General features: G+C 55.2%; 2 protein-coding genes across 2 annotated transcripts; both read left to right on the top strand.

Annotated features, from left to right (window-relative positions):
• The first annotated feature begins 800 nt into the window (after positions 1–800).
• Znf358 (zinc finger protein 358) lies at positions 801–4,509 on the top strand. The gene is made up of 3 exons (XM_090341816.1): positions 801–877; positions 2,264–2,366; positions 2,795–4,509. The coding sequence occupies exons 2-3, from the start codon at positions 2,294–2,296 to the stop codon at positions 4,441–4,443; spliced, it is 1,722 nt and encodes a 573-aa protein (XP_090197942.1). The 5' UTR covers positions 801–877; positions 2,264–2,293; the 3' UTR covers positions 4,444–4,509.
• A 1,423-nt stretch (positions 4,510–5,932) lies between these two features.
• On the top strand, positions 5,933–16,295 carry Mcoln1 (mucolipin TRP cation channel 1). Its single transcript, XM_090341781.1, has 14 exons — positions 5,933–6,100; positions 8,842–9,047; positions 9,604–9,771; positions 9,850–10,015; positions 10,752–10,860; positions 11,106–11,202; positions 11,317–11,416; positions 12,290–12,396; positions 12,501–12,650; positions 12,751–12,852; positions 13,183–13,305; positions 14,148–14,363; positions 15,906–16,033; positions 16,137–16,295. Exons 1-14 carry the CDS (start codon positions 6,070–6,072, stop codon positions 16,171–16,173), a joined length of 1,740 nt encoding a protein of 579 aa, XP_090197907.1. The 5' UTR covers positions 5,933–6,069; the 3' UTR covers positions 16,174–16,295.
• Positions 16,296–16,304: the final 9 nt, after the last annotated feature.

Below are 16,304 nucleotides of genomic sequence, written 5' to 3'. Positions count from 1 at the left end.
CCTTGAGAAAGTCCAAGGACAGTGCTCAGGCCCTGAGCTCAAAAAAAAAGAAAAAAGCTACTGAGAAAAGCTCAGGACAGGACAAGGCCCAGAGTTCAAGCCCAAGGATGAGAGAGGGGGGGGGGGGGGACTGTGGTTTTATGTGTCAACTCTTCTGTACATGTTGGCTCTGTGTGTGTTCATATTTGCACTGGGGCTTGAACTCAGGGCCTGGGCTCTGTCCCTTAGCTTCTTCCCTCAAAGCTGGTGCTCTACCATTTGAGCTCCACGTTCACGTCCAGCTTTTTGGTGATTCTTTGGCGGTAAGAGGCTAAGGGGACTGTCTGAATCTGGAATCCTCAGATCTGGGCCTAGCTAAGATGACAGGCGTGAGTCACAGGTGCCCGCCAGGCACAGGAACAAAGGGACATAGACCAGAGAAACCTGAAAAGAGAGAAGGCTAAGGGGACAGAGCAGACAATGGCGAGGCAGGCAGGACCCCAGAGGGGTTGGGAGAGGCCCTGAGGACGCACGGAGAGCCCGGGCCCGGTTGGCGCGGGCGCGGCCCCTGCGCAGACAAAAGAGCGGGCGCGCGGCCAGGGTGGCCGGGCCGGGACAAAGGCTGGCCCGGGGGGCGGGGGCAGCGATGGCGCCGTCCGCGGCGGGCGCACGGGCGGACTACAAGTCCCAGCAGCTCCTGCTGCGGCCCTCGGCCGGCCCCTCTCGCTCCCCGGGAGCGCCTGGCGGGGCCGCTGGGCCGAGGGGGCCGCCGGCGGGGCTGGCTGGCGGGCGGGCTGGGGGTGGGGGGGCTTCCTGCGGGATTGTGGAGGTGGGGGGTGGCGCCGGCGGCTGGCGAGGCGCGGGGCGCGGCGGGCCGGGCAGGGGCGAGGGGCGCCGGGTGAGTGTCCCCGCGATCGGGCCGGAGCCGGGGGGTGGGGACCCGGGAAGGGTGTACCCAAAGCGGGGCGCACGGCCTGGGGCGACCTCTATTTGCCCCTCGCGTGCGCGCGCGCTCTGATCCTGGCTGAAACGAGTGGAGTCTTGGGCGCGGTGGCAGGGGTGGAGGGTCCCGTGGCCCGTTGGCCTAGCGCGCCCATTCCGTTTCTGGGGACCGCTGCGGCTGGGTAGGGTGGGAGGGGGTCCCCTTAAGGTACGAGCGAACGATCGGGAGGGGGGCGGGAGCGCCTAGTAGCTTTGGGGTCTGGAGCTCAGGATGTTCTTCCCAGGAGGCCATCTAAGGTCCCCCCTCGTTGTGCAAACCAAGAAGGGATCTGGTTATTGTTCTCTTCAGCTTGGGGTGGAGGATGAAAGGGGGGCTATTTTTCCTCGATAAGAGAGGGTCCCCTTACCTCCAGGATTTCAAAAAAAAAAAAAAGGGCCCAGCTTATTCAGCTATTGTTTTCCTCCCCCTTTAAGCCTTTGAAGGGGGATGCAGAGTTTTGGAAGCCCCTTTCTAATTGGTGAATCACAGCATCCACCTGCCCCACCCCCAACTTGGTGGGGGGGGGGGAGAAACCCCATGCTGTCTCCAGCTGCTTCCCCTGGGGGCAATCTAAGGTTCCTCAGGAGAGGACTCTAGCTGAGGAGAGATCCTCCACTCCTCCCCACTATGAAGTCCTGACTCAGTACACCCTCTCCCCAGAAGAGGAGCCAAAGGTCTCTGATCCTCCACCCCCACCCCCAGAATCCAGCCGGAATCTCTCCCCCCCACACACACCCCTGCTCTATTTCTAGAAGGAGTTTAGTTATGTTTCTCTACCTCCTCACTTGATCGTCTTACAACACTGCTCCCAGCAAGGAGGGGTGGGGAGGGTGGGGGGATTCAGTTCAGAAAACACAAGTGTACTAACACAGTCTCCATACCCTGCTTCCTGAGATCAGAATCAGACCCCCCCCCCCCAGGAAATGTCCTCTTCAGGGGATTCTAGCAGCCTCCCCAAAGGGTCCCACCTTTCCCTTGTAGCTTAGGCTAAGCTGAAAAGTCTAGAATTTAGTCTTCTGCTAGGAGGAAGGGCATGGGGTGGCATCCTTCCTTCCCACGGTGACATCTACCTCTCCCCCACTCTTAGATCCTCAGGTCAGGATACTACTTGTATAGAAGTCAAGGTACCACCTTCACTGCCCACAAAGATCCCCCGTTTCTGCCCTCCCCCCCACAGCTGTGAGACAGAAACTCCAGACATGCATGCACACAGGAGCCCAGAACTTTGAGATGCCCACCTTCTTCCCCAGGAGAGGACCCCAGAGTCAAAAGGGTCAGAACTTAAGATTTTCTCTTCCACAGGACACAGGCTTCCAGCCAGAGCAACACAGAATGGACAGAGGGTCTCCACCATGGAATTGGGCATCAGAGACTTCCAATTCCCAGACCAGGGGCTTCTCTTCAGGTTCGGGGTCCAGAGGGGAGAGGGTCTCACCAAGCCCCATTAGCACCTCCTGTCCCATCCCACCTGTGGCCAGAGACCTCTCTCATGATAAGAGATCAGGAGAGATTTATGAATGCGTGCCCAGCAGGGAATTCTGGGGGTTAGGGAGGACGCAGCTGGGTTCTTTTTTCCCATCCCTGCCTAGACTCCAGACACTTTTTGATGTTGGTGGTGGTGGTGGTCCTGAGCCTTGATCTCAGGGCCTGGGCACTGTGCCTGAGCGTCTTTTGCTCAAGGCTAGCACTCTACCACAGCACCATTTCTGGCTTTTTCTGTGTATGTGGTGATACTGAGAATCGAACTCAGGGCTTCAGGTATGCTAGGCAAGCACTCTACTACTAAGTAGCCACATTCCCAGCCTGTCCCTTTTGTTTATTTGTTTGTTGTAGATCTTGTCTCTGAAACATGCAGCAGTTCCACCAGGGCCGTGAGACGTTCGGTCTTGGTCAGAAACCCTGGCCACAAGAGCCTGAACCCCAAACCTGAAGCTGTGGACCTCATTTCTGAAGCCCCAGAGCCTAATCCTGAAGACCTAAACACTGCCTCGGGAGACGTGGATCCGGGCTATGAAGACGGCAAATCCATCTCTGAGGATCTGGATGGGGAGGTGGGGAAAGCCCCATATGCCATCTTGGGGAACCAAGACTCAGGTCCTCAAGATCTGGACCCCGCTTCTCCCAGTGACGACCTGGATCCAGACGTCATCGGCCCGGTGCCTCTGGTTCTCGACCCTAACTGCGACACCCTCGGCCCAGCGGCCCCACCAGATGGGGATTCCCTTTCCCCCGATCCCCACGCCACCCCACAGGGCCTGCCCACCAGTCCCCCCACCGCCCCGGCCAGCCCTCCCCGGCCCTTCTCCTGTCCGGATTGCGGGCGAGCCTTCCGCCGCAGCTCCGGGCTCAGCCAGCACCGCCGCACCCACAGCGGCGAGAAGCCCTACCGATGTCCGGATTGTGGCAAGTCCTTCAGCCACGGCGCCACGCTGGCCCAGCACCGTGGCATCCACACCGGGGCGCGGCCATACCAGTGCGCCGCCTGTGGGAAAGCCTTCGGCTGGCGCTCCACCCTCCTGAAACACCGCAGTAGCCACAGCGGCGAGAAGCCACACCACTGCCCCGTGTGTGGCAAAGCTTTCGGCCACGGATCGCTGCTGGCACAGCATCTGCGCACCCACGGAGGTCCCCGGCCTCACAAGTGCCCGGTGTGTGCCAAGGGCTTCGGCCAGGGCTCGGCGCTGCTGAAGCATCTGCGCACACACACGGGCGAGCGGCCCTACCCGTGCCCGCAGTGTGGCAAGGCCTTCGGCCAGAGCTCGGCGCTGCTGCAGCACCAGCGTACCCACACTGCCGAGCGGCCCTACCGCTGTCCCCATTGCGGCAAAGCCTTCGGCCAGAGCTCCAACCTCCAACACCATCTCCGGATCCACACCGGCGAGCGACCCTACGCCTGCCCGCACTGCACCAAGGCCTTCGGGCAGAGCTCGGCGCTGCTCCAGCACCTGCACGTGCATTCCGGAGAGCGCCCCTACCGCTGCCAGCTTTGTGGCAAAGCGTTTGGCCAAGCCTCGAGCCTCACTAAGCACAAGCGGGTGCATGAGGGTGCCGCAGCCGCTGCGGCCGCCACTGGGGCCGGGCTGAGCCTAGGGCCCGGCCTGAGTCCTGCGTCTCTGATGAGACCCAGACCCGTTTCCTTTCTGGGCTCTGATGGTGGCGTCTCAGTGCTCCGCTCAGGCCTAGACCTCAGCTCTGGGTCCAGCTCCACCCGCACCACCCCCGATCCTGCCTCTGAGCTGGATCCACTCCCCAAGCCCAGTTCCCAAGCCCTCTCTGGCGCCCCATCCACCCCCAGCCCAGACCCTGCTGAGTCTTTGCACCCTAAGCTTGGTCTCAATGTTGATCCTGATCAGGAGTCTCATCCCAGCCCCGATTCTGATCCCGACCCCAGCCTTGACCCCTGCTCTCCCACGCATGACACTGCCAGTAGGGGGCCGGAGTGGGTAAAGGAGCAGGGGGCACTGCTGGCACCCGATGGTTGAAGGGGACGTGGCATCCTGGTGTCCTGGGCAAAGTTGTCTGTCGTGCACTTATAGTAAACTTCTTCCACTGCCTCCTTGGCTCTGTGTTGTGGTTGGCCTTGCATGCATTCTTTCTCCTTGTTTGTCCCATCCAGCTTTGAGGGGTGGGAAGGCATGGCCAAGAGCCAAGACATCTGGCTCCCCACCTTCTAGGCTTCCTAACTTCCTTACTCCCCACTTCTGGCCACTCCAGGTGACTAAAAACATCTCTCTGGCTTTTTCACCATCGCTGGAATTTCTGGCATGCGGATACTCTAGAAGACTGATGGTCAAGGCTCATAGTGAATTTGTGTGTGCGTGGGCCAGTATTTGAACTCAGAGCCTGGGCATGGAGTGGTTTTGTTTTGTTGCTTTTCCCTCGAGGCTATGGCTCTATCACTTGAGTCACAGCTTTCCTGCTTTTTTCTTTCTTTCCTTTTTTTTTTTTTTTTGGTTAATTGGAAATTAGAGTCTTACTGATTTTCTGCCTGGGCTGGCCTTTGATCCTCAGATCTCAGCCTCTTGAGTAGCTATGATGACAGGCATTCACACTGGCTAGATGTTTTGTTGTGTTTTGAGACAGAATCTCACTACATTCCCAGTCTGGTCCCAAGCTCATAGTTTTCCCAGAAGCCTGGGTTTTGTGAAAAGGGAATGGTAAGTAGCTCTTAAATATCCCTACTTGGAAAATGAAGAAGCAGGAGCACAGAGTCTGAAATCTCGACCCTAGAGAACATAGAAGTGATGACTGACAGTGCCTATGTTTTCTCTGAAGAACCTGTGTTCCAGTGCAAGAGCATGCAAAAGGGCTGGGGGCTGTTGAGTGATGACTACATTAGGCTGGGCCTATACCAAAGGTGAGAAGCTTGCTAGCAAAGTCATGAGCAGGTTTTGGCAAAGGACTTATATGTGTGTGCATAACACATATATGTGCAGAATATAAACCATATTATGTATATATATATATATTTTTTTTTCTTCCAAGGGTCTTTGGATGCCTGGTGAAGAGAAGAATGGATAGATCAAGGAGAGAGGCTAGGAGGACTAGGTCCAGGCTAGGAAAATTGGGGGCACCGGTCTAGGAGCTAGGGGTATGGTCCTATTTGGCTTAGGTAATAGGGTTTGCTGAATGCGAGGTATAGAAGATTTTCTAGTAAGGAGGGCAGCACTGAGAGCGGACGCCGCGGAGGGTTAGGGATCAAGCTCTGGACATTGGAGTCACGAGGTTGGCAACGCACAGGGTTCCTGATGGAAAGCCAGTGGCTGCTAACGCTAGGAGCCTACCAAATTCTATAGAAGTCGGCGCTAGGACCGCGCGACCGCGTTCGGCCCTCGGCGCCGCCGGCTGTGCACACGCATGCGCACTGCTCGGAGAAGGGAGCGGAAAAACCTTTCCTAGCGCAGTGGGCAGAGCCAGCTCGAACCACGTGGTCCACCAGCGAGTTTCCCCCCCCCCGATCACGTGACCGTGGCTGGGATCAGCTGACAGGGGAGGGTTTTGAAGCGGCGCGGCGAGGGAACGAGGCCGCGGTTGACAGCGGCGGGCGCTCGGACCCCGGCTGCCCCGCCGCGCCCTCCCCGCCCGTCCGCCTCCCGCGCTCCGGCGCCATGGCGGCCTCGGCGGGCCGGCGTGGATCAGGTGAGGGCGCCAGACCGCACGGCGGGGCGCGAACGCGGGCGGCGGGGGAGGGGCGGGCGGTGGAGACCGGGTGGGGGCCGACCTCGGGCGGCGGGGTTCCCTTCCGCACTCGGGCGGCCGGGATCACGGAGCCTCCAGTCAGCGCAGCAGGCGACGCCGTTCCTCTGGGTCTCGGGCCGCGTTCGGAGCCTTCGTACTTGGCTGCAACTCGGCGGGGCCTCCAGCTTCTGTCACCCGCTCCTGAGGCCCCCACGCGGGATTTCCTCGCTACTCCCTGTCTCCATAAACTCCTGCGAGGAGCAGGCGAGCAACTCGGTTGCAAGTCACCGGAACCCTCGGTGGAATCTCCTCGTTCCTGAAACGCAGTTTCAGGAACTGGTTCCCAGTTCCCAGCCACTTTTTTTTTTTTTTTTTTGTCTCCCCCAGACATCTAGAGGAAGATCTCGACTGGAGACACCCACTTTGGTGTCCTTGGCTGGGAGGGGAGGGGGTTCTGAGATGAGCCCGTTTGGATCCTAGGGAGGGAAGGTTAACCCTGACTTCTTCCTTCCCTTCGCGCTGGCTTGTAAACAACAGCATCCAAAGGGAGGGGCCCAGAGCGAGAACCACCAGCGCCTTATAATTCAGTCTGGAAGCTTTTGGGTTGGGGATGTAGCATCGTGCTAGAGTGTTTGGCCGGCTTATACAAAGTCCTAGCTTTATCCCCAGCACCTCCCTTAGCCCCCCCCCTCCCAAATCTATAGACATCCTAGAAGGAAAGAAGGGAGAAAAGCAGGGTTCTCTTAGTGCAGATAAGTGTGATCTCAGGGACAATTCTGGGCCACCATGTTTGGCCGTGATCCACATCTGTTGCTGAAGTCTTGGATCTGTTGCTTAGACTCAAATGTACTAGTGGTTGGCATGGCGTGGTGAACTCTTCTTTTCCCTGAAGAGCCACTGAAGGTGTGTGTGTACATTTCTTCATTCCTCTCATTCTCCCAGTCTTCCATTTGTTCACCCTTGGTCCTTCCATTTGATTAAAGTCTTTTTCTTCTGAGATAAAGAGCTAGGGAAATGCCCTGGGTCAAGACTTCACCCCAAGGCTATGTGGTTTTCAGGAACTTGTGGCTATGGAGAAGATAAGGACATGACTGGTGCCAGAGGATCTCACCGATAATCCTAGCTACTCTAGGCTGAGATCTGAGGATTGCAGTTTGGGAAGGGAAATCTGTGAGACTCTTATCTCTAGAAAACCAGAAGTAGAATTGTGATTCAAAATGGTAGAGCCCAGGGCTTGTGGGGGGAGGGGAACCAAAAAGCTAAGGCACAGCTCCCAGGCCCTGAGTTCAAGTCCTACCACTGAAAAACACACAAAAGAAGATAGGGACAGCTAGGAAATAGGGTGGTTCATACTTGTAATCCTAGCTACTCAGGAGGTTGAGATCTGAGGATCATGGTTCTAAACAAGCCTAAATAGGAAAGTTCATGAAACTCATACCTCCAGTTAAACACCAAAAAGATAGAAGTGAAGCTGTGACTCAAGTTATAGAACAGCAACCTTGATTGGAAAAGCTAAGGGAAAGCAACCAGGCCTTCAGCTCAAGCACTAGTACCAGTACAAAAAATAAAGTCCTTTTCGTGACACTGAAGCTCAAACCCAGGGCCATTCACAGGTTAAGGATGCATATTTAATGCATGCCTTGTGTTTCCAGCCTCTCCTCTGGTCACTACAGTATCCCACTTCAGCTCTTCATTGGAGTTGATCTGGTTTGTTGGTATAGTTTTTCTGCTTTTTCTTTGCTTTGCTACTCTCATGGCTCAGTCCTCCCTCCATTCTTTCTTCTTTCTCTCCACCCCCCCTCGCTTGAAAAAACCCTTGAACTCAGGGACTGAGCACTATCTTTAAGCTTTCTCAGGGCTAGCGCTCTACTACTTGAGCGACAGGGACACTTTCAGATTTTTCTTTTTTCCCCCTTTTTCTTATTTATTTATTATGTGTCATGGGGCTTAAGTTTGGGCACTGTCCCTGAGCTCTTCAACTCGACTGCTGCCCTACCCTTGAGCCAAGCCCCACTTCCCATTTTCTAGAGGTTAATTGGAGACAAGAGTCTCAGGTCCTTTGGTGCTCCAGCTGGCTTTAAACCTTGATCCTCAGATCTTAGCCTCCTGAGTAGTTAGGATTATAGGCGTGAGCCACTGTGCTCAGCTTACTTCTGGATTTTTCTGTGTATGTTGTACTGAGTAATGAATCCAGGGTTTCCTGCATGCTAGGCAAGCACTCTGCCACGCAACTAGCTCCATCGTGGCTCAGTTTTCTGTCAGTGTTAAATGTATTCAAGGCTGAAAGTTTTCTGTGGACATGTGTCTGCCTACAGTTGCTGGCTTTCTAGTAAAGACTCCTGATTCTACCTCTCAAAAAAAAAAATGGGACTGGAAATGTGGCTTAGTGGTAGAGTGTTTGCCCTAGCATACATAAAGCCCTGGGCTCCATTCCTCAGTACCACGTAAACAGAAAAGGCTAGAAGTGGTGCTGTGGCTCAAGTGGTAGTACCAGTAGGTGATACCAAGAAATCAAACCCAGGGCTTCCTGCATGCTAAGCAAGCACTCTACCACTAAGCCACATTCCCTTGGTTGGAGCTGGAGCTGGGGGCAGGTGTCTTGTTGAGGAAGGAGGCAGAAGGTACTCACAGGCCTTGTGTTGCACCTGTCACAGACAGAGCCACCCTGGCCCCATCCTCACTGCCTTTTTCCATTCCCTTAGAGACAGAGCGGCTCCTTACCCCCAATCCTGGGTATGGGACCCATCTGGGGGCTTCCCCGGTCCTTCCCACCTCCCCGGAAGAGGAAGATCTTCGTCGCCGGCTCAAATACTTTTTCATGAGTCCCTGTGATAAGTTCCGGGCCAAGGGCCGCAAGCCGTGCAAGCTGGTGCTACAGGTGGTAAAGATCCTGGTGGTCACTGTCCAGGTAAGACCAAGCCAACCAGGCTGGCATCCCCAGTCAGCGCTGGACTTGCCCCAGTGCAGCACCAAGCACTGACTGGATTTGAACCTGGTGCCTTATGGATCTCAAGAGAACTGACAGCAGTATCTGAACCAGATGATCTCTCTCCCCCATACCAGGCTGTGCTGAGCTCTGGGGCTCCCACATTGAATTTACATACCAATCTCTAAATTTCTGCTTCTGCTCCAAGCCTGTGGCTTCAGGCCTTCTCCCTCAGTCAGGAGATCCAACCACAGGCCGTTAGGCCTTCCCCCTCCGTCTGGGTATCCAATCACAGGTGGTCCCTTGATTGTGTTTGATAGAGAAGCCAGTGTGCCACGTACATGCAAGGATCCTTCTTTGCCCCATGAGACGTGCAAGCGCCCAATCCAGGATGTGCACAAGGATCAGGGCAATGGATGGGACATGTGGCGTGTGTGTGAAAGACAAGCGAAAATAATATTCTTCAAACCCTGTGTTAGGCAGGTCCAGAGGGAGCTGTCCGTTCAGACCAGCTTTCTCTGCTTGCCCTCTCTTCCAGCTCATCCTGTTTGGGCTCAGTAACCAGCTGGTGGTGACATTCAGGGAGGAGAACACCATTGCTTTCCGCCATCTCTTCCTGCTCGGCTACTCGGATGGGGCAGATGACACCTTCGCGGCATATACTCGGGAGCAGCTCTACCAGGCCATCTTCCACGCAGTGGACCAGGTACAGTGACCAGGGGACAGGGAGGTCCCATGGCTGAGAGCAAGTGACCTGACGGTCCCTCTCCTTCTCTGCCCACAGTACCTGATGCTGCCTGAGGTGTCACTGGGCAGGTACGCCTATGTCCGGGGTGGGAGTGGCTCCTGGACCAATGGCTCAGCGCTGGCTCTGTGCCAGCGGTATTACCACCGTGGCCACGTGGATCCTGCCAACGATACCTTTGACATTGACCCAATGGTGGTCACAGGTGAGTGGGCAGGGCAGGACAAGCTGCTGGGAGCATTTGACCCAGGGGCTGGGGTGTAGCTTGGTGGTAGAGTGTTTCTTAGTGTGTAGGAGGTCCTGTGGTCCATAAAAGTCACCACACCACATCCTGGTCCTTCCCTTGCTCACCTGGGAGATGGTGTGGATGTGACCATGACTCACTTAACACATTCAATGCCCATAATGCAATGCATGACATACTAAAAGATCCATTCATGTTTTTTAAATATTCATTCATGAAACCTTTCAGGGATCAGTAAAGTGCCAGGCCCTTGGGCCTCTCTTGAAAATAAGGCAGACCAATACTATAGCCCTGTGCCAGAATACTTACCCAGCTTGCCAGGCCCAGAGCTAGAGCCCTAATATTTCAGAAAAGAAGGTGCAGGGGCCCACAGTGGCCCATGGCTGTCATCCTCAGGAGGCTGACATCTGAGAATCCACCATTTGAGGCTGGACTGAGCAGAAAAATCCCTGAGACTCTTCATCTCTAAATTTCTATGAAACAAAGCCAGAAGTAGAGCTGTGGCTCAAAGTAGTACAGTGCTAGTCTTGAGGAAGAATGAATGAAAGTTAGCTGGCTAGCTCAGGGACAGCATCCAGGCCAGAATTGAGTTCAAGCCCAGGACTGGTACAAAGAAGAAGGCCCTGGGAGACACTGGGATGGAGACCAGACTGGGCCTCCCTGCTCCCTGAGGCCCTTCCTGACTACCTGTCCTCAGACTGCATCCAGGTGGATCCCCCCGAGAGACCCCCTGATATCCCCAATGACGATGTGGCTCTCATGGACGTCAGCTCCAGTTACAAGAACCTCACGCTCAAATTCCACAAGTACTGCCCACCGGCTTGCTTGCACGAGGGCTGAAGGTCTAGGCTGGGGGGGTGGAAATGGAGGTGAGCGATGCCAGGCATCCTGGGCCTGCAACCACTTCCTGTGGGCTGGGGGCAGCCCTGCTTTCACCACAGCCTGGTGAGTGGTTCCTCTGCTGGCTGCAGAGTGGGCTTAGGTGGGGTGCCGGTGCCAGGCTCGGAGGAGCCATCTGGTCCTGTGGGCCTCACCTCAGCTCCTTCCCTAGGCTGATCAACGTCACCATCTACTTCCAGCTGAAGACCATCAACCTGCAAAGCCTCATCAATAATGAGATCCCTGACTGCTATACCTTCAGTGTCCTGGTGAGGGTGCTGCTGGGTCTCTGGCTGCCATCTTGCTCATTTAGGGGCCTATAGATCTGGGAGAGCCTGGGCCACCCAGGCTTACCTTGTCTCTCCTCCACCCCTGCCCTGTAGATCACATTTGACAACAAGGCTCACAGTGGACGTATCCCCATCCGGCTGGAGACCCAGGCCCACATCCAGGAGTGCAAGCACCCCAGCGTCTTCAGACATGGTGAGCTCCACACCCTCACCCTGGTTGACCAGATATCCAGTTAGTCAAGACCAGTCAGTGGCCCCTGCTTATAATCCAAGCTACTCAGGAGGCTAGGGTCTTGAGGATCATGATTTGAAGCAAGCTGAAACAGGAAAGTCCCAGAGACTTTTTTTTTTTTTTTTTTCCTAATCCTGGGGCTTCAAACTCAGGGCCTGGGCACTGACCTTGAGCTTTCTCAAGGTTAGCACTCTACCACTTGAGTCACAGCACCAATTACGGCTTTTATTTTATTTTTTGGCCTTTGTGGGACTTGAACTCTGAACCTGGGCGTTGTCCCCGAGCTTTTCAGCTCAAGGCTACCTCCCTACCCCTTGGCCTGGGCATTATCCCTGAGCTCTTCAGCTCAAGGTTTTCTGGTGATTAATTGGAGATAAGAGTCTCACGGACATTTTAGTGCTCAGGCTGGCTTTGAACTGCAATCCTCAGATCTCAGCCCCTGAGTAGCTAGTATTGCAGGCGTGAACCACTGTACCCGGTTGAATTATGGCTTTTTCTGTGTAAGTGGTATTGAAGACTCAAACCCAGGGCTTTGGGCATACTAGGCAAGCACTCTACCTCTAGGCCACACTCTTAGACCCAAGAGACTTATCTCTAATTCACTACCAGAAAAGTTGTAAGTGGTGCCTGTGGCTCAAGTGATAGTATTAGCCTTGAGCATAGAAAGCTCAGTGAGAACACCTAGGCCATGAGTTCAAGCACCAGGACTGGCCAGCTCACACACACACACACACAAAACAAAACCCCCAACAACCCAGCCAGCCATGCAGCCCCCAGATCTACAGCCCTGGCCTGACCCAGCCTGGGTATCCCATGGTGCTGTGCCACCTGCAGGTGACAACAGCTTCCGGCTCCTGTTTGACGTGGTGGTCATCCTCACCTGCTCGCTGTCCTTCCTGCTATGTGCCCGCTCGCTGCTGCGAGGCTTCCTGCTGCAGAACGTGAGGCCCCAGCATCACAAGTGCCGGTGCCTGCCTTGCCCGTGGGAGGGCCAGGGGCTTCCAGGATGGGCCCTAGCAGACCCTCACCCAGCTTCTTCGAACAGGAGTTTGTGGGGTTCATGTGGCGGCAGCGGGGACGGGAGATCAGTCTGTGGGAGCGGCTGGAGTTTGTCAATGGCTGGTACATCTTACTGGTCACCAGCGATGTGCTCACCATCTCTGGCACCATCATGAAGATTGGCATCGAGGCCAAGGTGGGTCCTGTCCCCTGCTCAGCCCTGGGGCCTGAGCCACCTTATCTCCACATCCAGTGGATTGACACGGCCCTCTGTCTCTCCCTCCCCCTCCCCCCAGAACCTGGCAAGCTACGACGTGTGTAGCATTCTTCTGGGCACCTCCACACTGCTGGTCTGGGTCGGCGTCATCCGCTACCTGACTTTCTTCCACAAGTACAACGTGAGCCTCACACCTGAGTGGGCTAGGGCAGAGATGAGGCTCCCCAAATAAACCTGCACACAATAAAACCAGACACTTAGTTCTGCCACCCCAAGCTTCTTTCCTGGGCCCTAACACCCACACCCCGCCCCCTCACCCCCACACCTGTACTTGAACTTGAGCAAGGGCACTGATATGGCATGCTGGGCCCCCCTGGGCACACCCACAGCCCCGCCCCTCCCAAGCTCTCTCCAGCTTCTGCCCCAGGGGTGAGTCTCCACCTGCTTTCCTGCCCTCACCTGAGAGCTGGCCCCATCATGGCCATAGCTTCCCCTCCTCGTCCCTCTGCAGATTCTCATCGCCACACTGCGAGTGGCACTGCCCAGCGTCATGCGTTTCTGCTGCTGTGTGGCTGTTATCTACCTGGGCTACTGCTTCTGCGGCTGGATTGTGCTGGGGCCCTACCACGTGAAGGTAAGTGTGGCTCTCTGTGGCCAACCATGGGTCCTGGACCTTTCCCCTGAGCCTTCTCAGCACCGGTGTCTGTTAATTGATATAATGACATTGAATGACTCACCTTGACCCCTGGCTTTGTCATGGGCCCATCTTTTTTTTTTCTCCCCACCAGTCCTGGGGTTTGAACTCAGGGCCTGGGCACTGTCTCTGAGCTTCCTTTGCTCAAGGCTAGCACTCTGCCACTTGAGTCACTGTACTATGTCCAGCTCTTTCTGTTTATGTGATACTGAGCAATCGAATTCAGGACTTCATGCATGTGAGGCAAGCACTTTACCACTAAGCCTTATTCCGGGTTCAGGGCCCATCCTATGTGCCGGCACTGAGCATGACAGCCCCTCCCCCTTCCTCCCAGCTTCTCCAACCTTGCTGTCCATCTTTTCTGATCCCAAGTGGCCCTGACATTGACTGTGATTCTGAGCTATACATTCTTTGTGCAGTGTGTGTGTGTCTGTGTGTGCGCGCGCGCGCACATGCATGCTGATTTTGAGGCTTACACTCAGGGCATGAATGCTAACCTTGAGCATTTGAGCTCAAGGCTATTTAGTGTCCTGCGACTTGAGCCACAGCTCTGATTGCAGTGTTTTGCTAGTTAATTGGAGACAACTTTCCTGCCTGGGCTGGCTTTGAACTATGATCCTCAGATCCAAGCCTCCTGAGTAGGATTATAGGCGTGAACCAGGGGACACCCTGTGTGGTCCTGTGGCTTTAGTGACATTGAGATGGGTCCATCTTGACTGCTGGCACTGAGCCCACCGACCCCTGTGACGCGGCCTTACTCCAGCTGACCTCCCCACCTACAGTTCCGCTCGCTGTCCATGGTGTCCGAGTGCCTGTTCTCGCTCATCAACGGGGATGACATGTTCGTGACATTTGCGGCCATGCAGGCGCAGCAGGGCCGCAGCAGCCTGGTGTGGCTTTTCTCCCAGCTCTACCTCTACTCGTTCATCAGCCTCTTCATCTACATGGTGCTCAGCCTGTTCATTGCGCTCATCACTGGTGCCTACGACACCATTAAGGTCGGTGAGGGGTCGGGCCATGCGCATGCGCAAGTCCTCAGGCACCTCCCGCGCATGCGCACCTCCTGCTGGCAGCCATGGAAAAGGCCCACGGACAATGCACCTCGGCACTTGGGCTCAGAGGGGGCTGATTCCGTCCTAGCATCATCAAGGGCCCACGAAGGTTCTAGAGGGTACTTTTGCCAACCCCAGGGAAACTGATTTTAGAGTTTGAGGAATTTGACCACTTACTGGCTGAATAGATTGCAGGCCCACCCCAGGACTTTCTGATTCCCAAAGACAAGTTCTTAATCTCCCTGTCTATGGAGTGACCAGGAGTCATGGTTTCCCAGCAAGATTTAGGGGTCAGAAGAGAGGCGGCAGCATGTTGGGGTAGTGGGGAGCAGGGGAAGATAAAATTCTTCCAGCCAATAGGTTCCAGGGAGTATGGAGGTCAGTAGCCAGTTGGTGAGAGGAATGAAGCAATTGTGAAAGGTTACAGAAGACTCTGCTTAAGACTGGCATTATTTAGGTGATTCCAGGAAAGCTTCCAGAATGTTTTATGACTAGCCTCTAGTCATAAGATTGCTTAAATTTGAATTTGAATTGAAATGAGATTCTAAGTTCAGTTCTACACTTAAAGGACTGAACCACATCTTAAGTGCCCCAGCCACACGTGGAGGAATGTGCTGATAATACTAGCACTTGGGAAGCTGGGATGGGATGAGTTTTGGAGAGTTCCTGGCCAGCCTGCCATTAATAGTGAGGCTGTCTCGAAAAGCAGAACACAAGCCAGGCATGGTGGCTCACTCCTGTAATCCTAGCTATTCAGGAGGCTGAAATCTGAGGATCCCAGTTCAAAGCTAGCCAGGACACTGAAGATGGTGAGACTCTTATCTCCAATTAACCACTAGAAAATGGGAAGTGGTGCTGTGGCTTAAAGGGTAGAGTGGTAGCCTTGAGCTGAAGAGCTCAGGGACAAAGCCTAGGCCCAGGGTTTAAGACCCAAGACCCACCACAAAAAAAGAAAAAGAACACGAAAACAAAAATACAACATGCACATCAAGTGCCCCAGCCTTTGTGTTTAGACTAGCTAATTGAACATTCTCATTGCCTTGGAAGATTCTAGAGAGCATACCTGGAGGAGGGGGACAGCCAAAACATAAGCCTTGTAGCCAGAACAGATTTTGGAGTGGCTGTCACTAAGGGAGGTTAGAGGTATTCCCTGTCATTCTAGGCCCTAGGAATCACCTCTTGCTGTAGCCTTTAACATATCACACACACACACACACACACACACACACACACACACACACACACACACACACACACACACACAGAGTGCATCTTTGAGTGTATGAATTTGGGCCTACTTCAGAGGGTATCCAACTGTCCCAAGATGAGGCCGACTGCAAGCTGGGGAACAGGTAGAGGGCACAGTGGGAAGGCTGCTGGGGCAGAGGAAAGCCCTCTTGCCAGAGGGAGGGGAAGTAGAGCCTCATGGCCTGAGGGAAGTGGGCAGGATCTTGTTCATGCTGGGGTACCCCGTGCATGTCTTCCCAGCATCCGGGTGCAGGAGCAGAGAAGAGCGAGCTCCAGGCCTACATCGCACAGTGCCAGGACAGCCCCACCTCTGGCAAGTTCCGCCGAGGGAGCGGCTCAGCCTGCAGCCTGCTCTGCTGCTGTGCAAGGTTGGAGCCCGGAGATGTGTCCTGGGAAGGCCTAGGGTTAAGGCAGGGAGGGGGGGGCGGCTGGACAGAACTGACAGCCCTCTCCCCTGCACCCCTCGTCCAGGGACACCCCGGAGGACCATTCGCTTCTGGTGAATTGAGAACTGCTGGAATCCCCCAGCTTATTTATTTCAAGCGTTTGCTTTTAAGGATCAGCTCGCTGCCAAGCTCCGAGAGGGCTCGGGCTGCTCCAGACGGACTCTGGGGAGGGGTGGGGAGCCGAGGGTGGGAG

This window comes from Megascapheus bottae, chromosome 1 (genome assembly GCF_031878675.1).
Source record: "Megascapheus bottae isolate mThoBot1 chromosome 1, mThoBot2.hap1, whole genome shotgun sequence".
In the NCBI taxonomy this organism is placed as follows: domain Eukaryota; kingdom Metazoa; phylum Chordata; class Mammalia; order Rodentia; family Geomyidae; genus Megascapheus; species Megascapheus bottae.
This window is presented reverse-complemented; position numbering and strand designations above follow the sequence as displayed.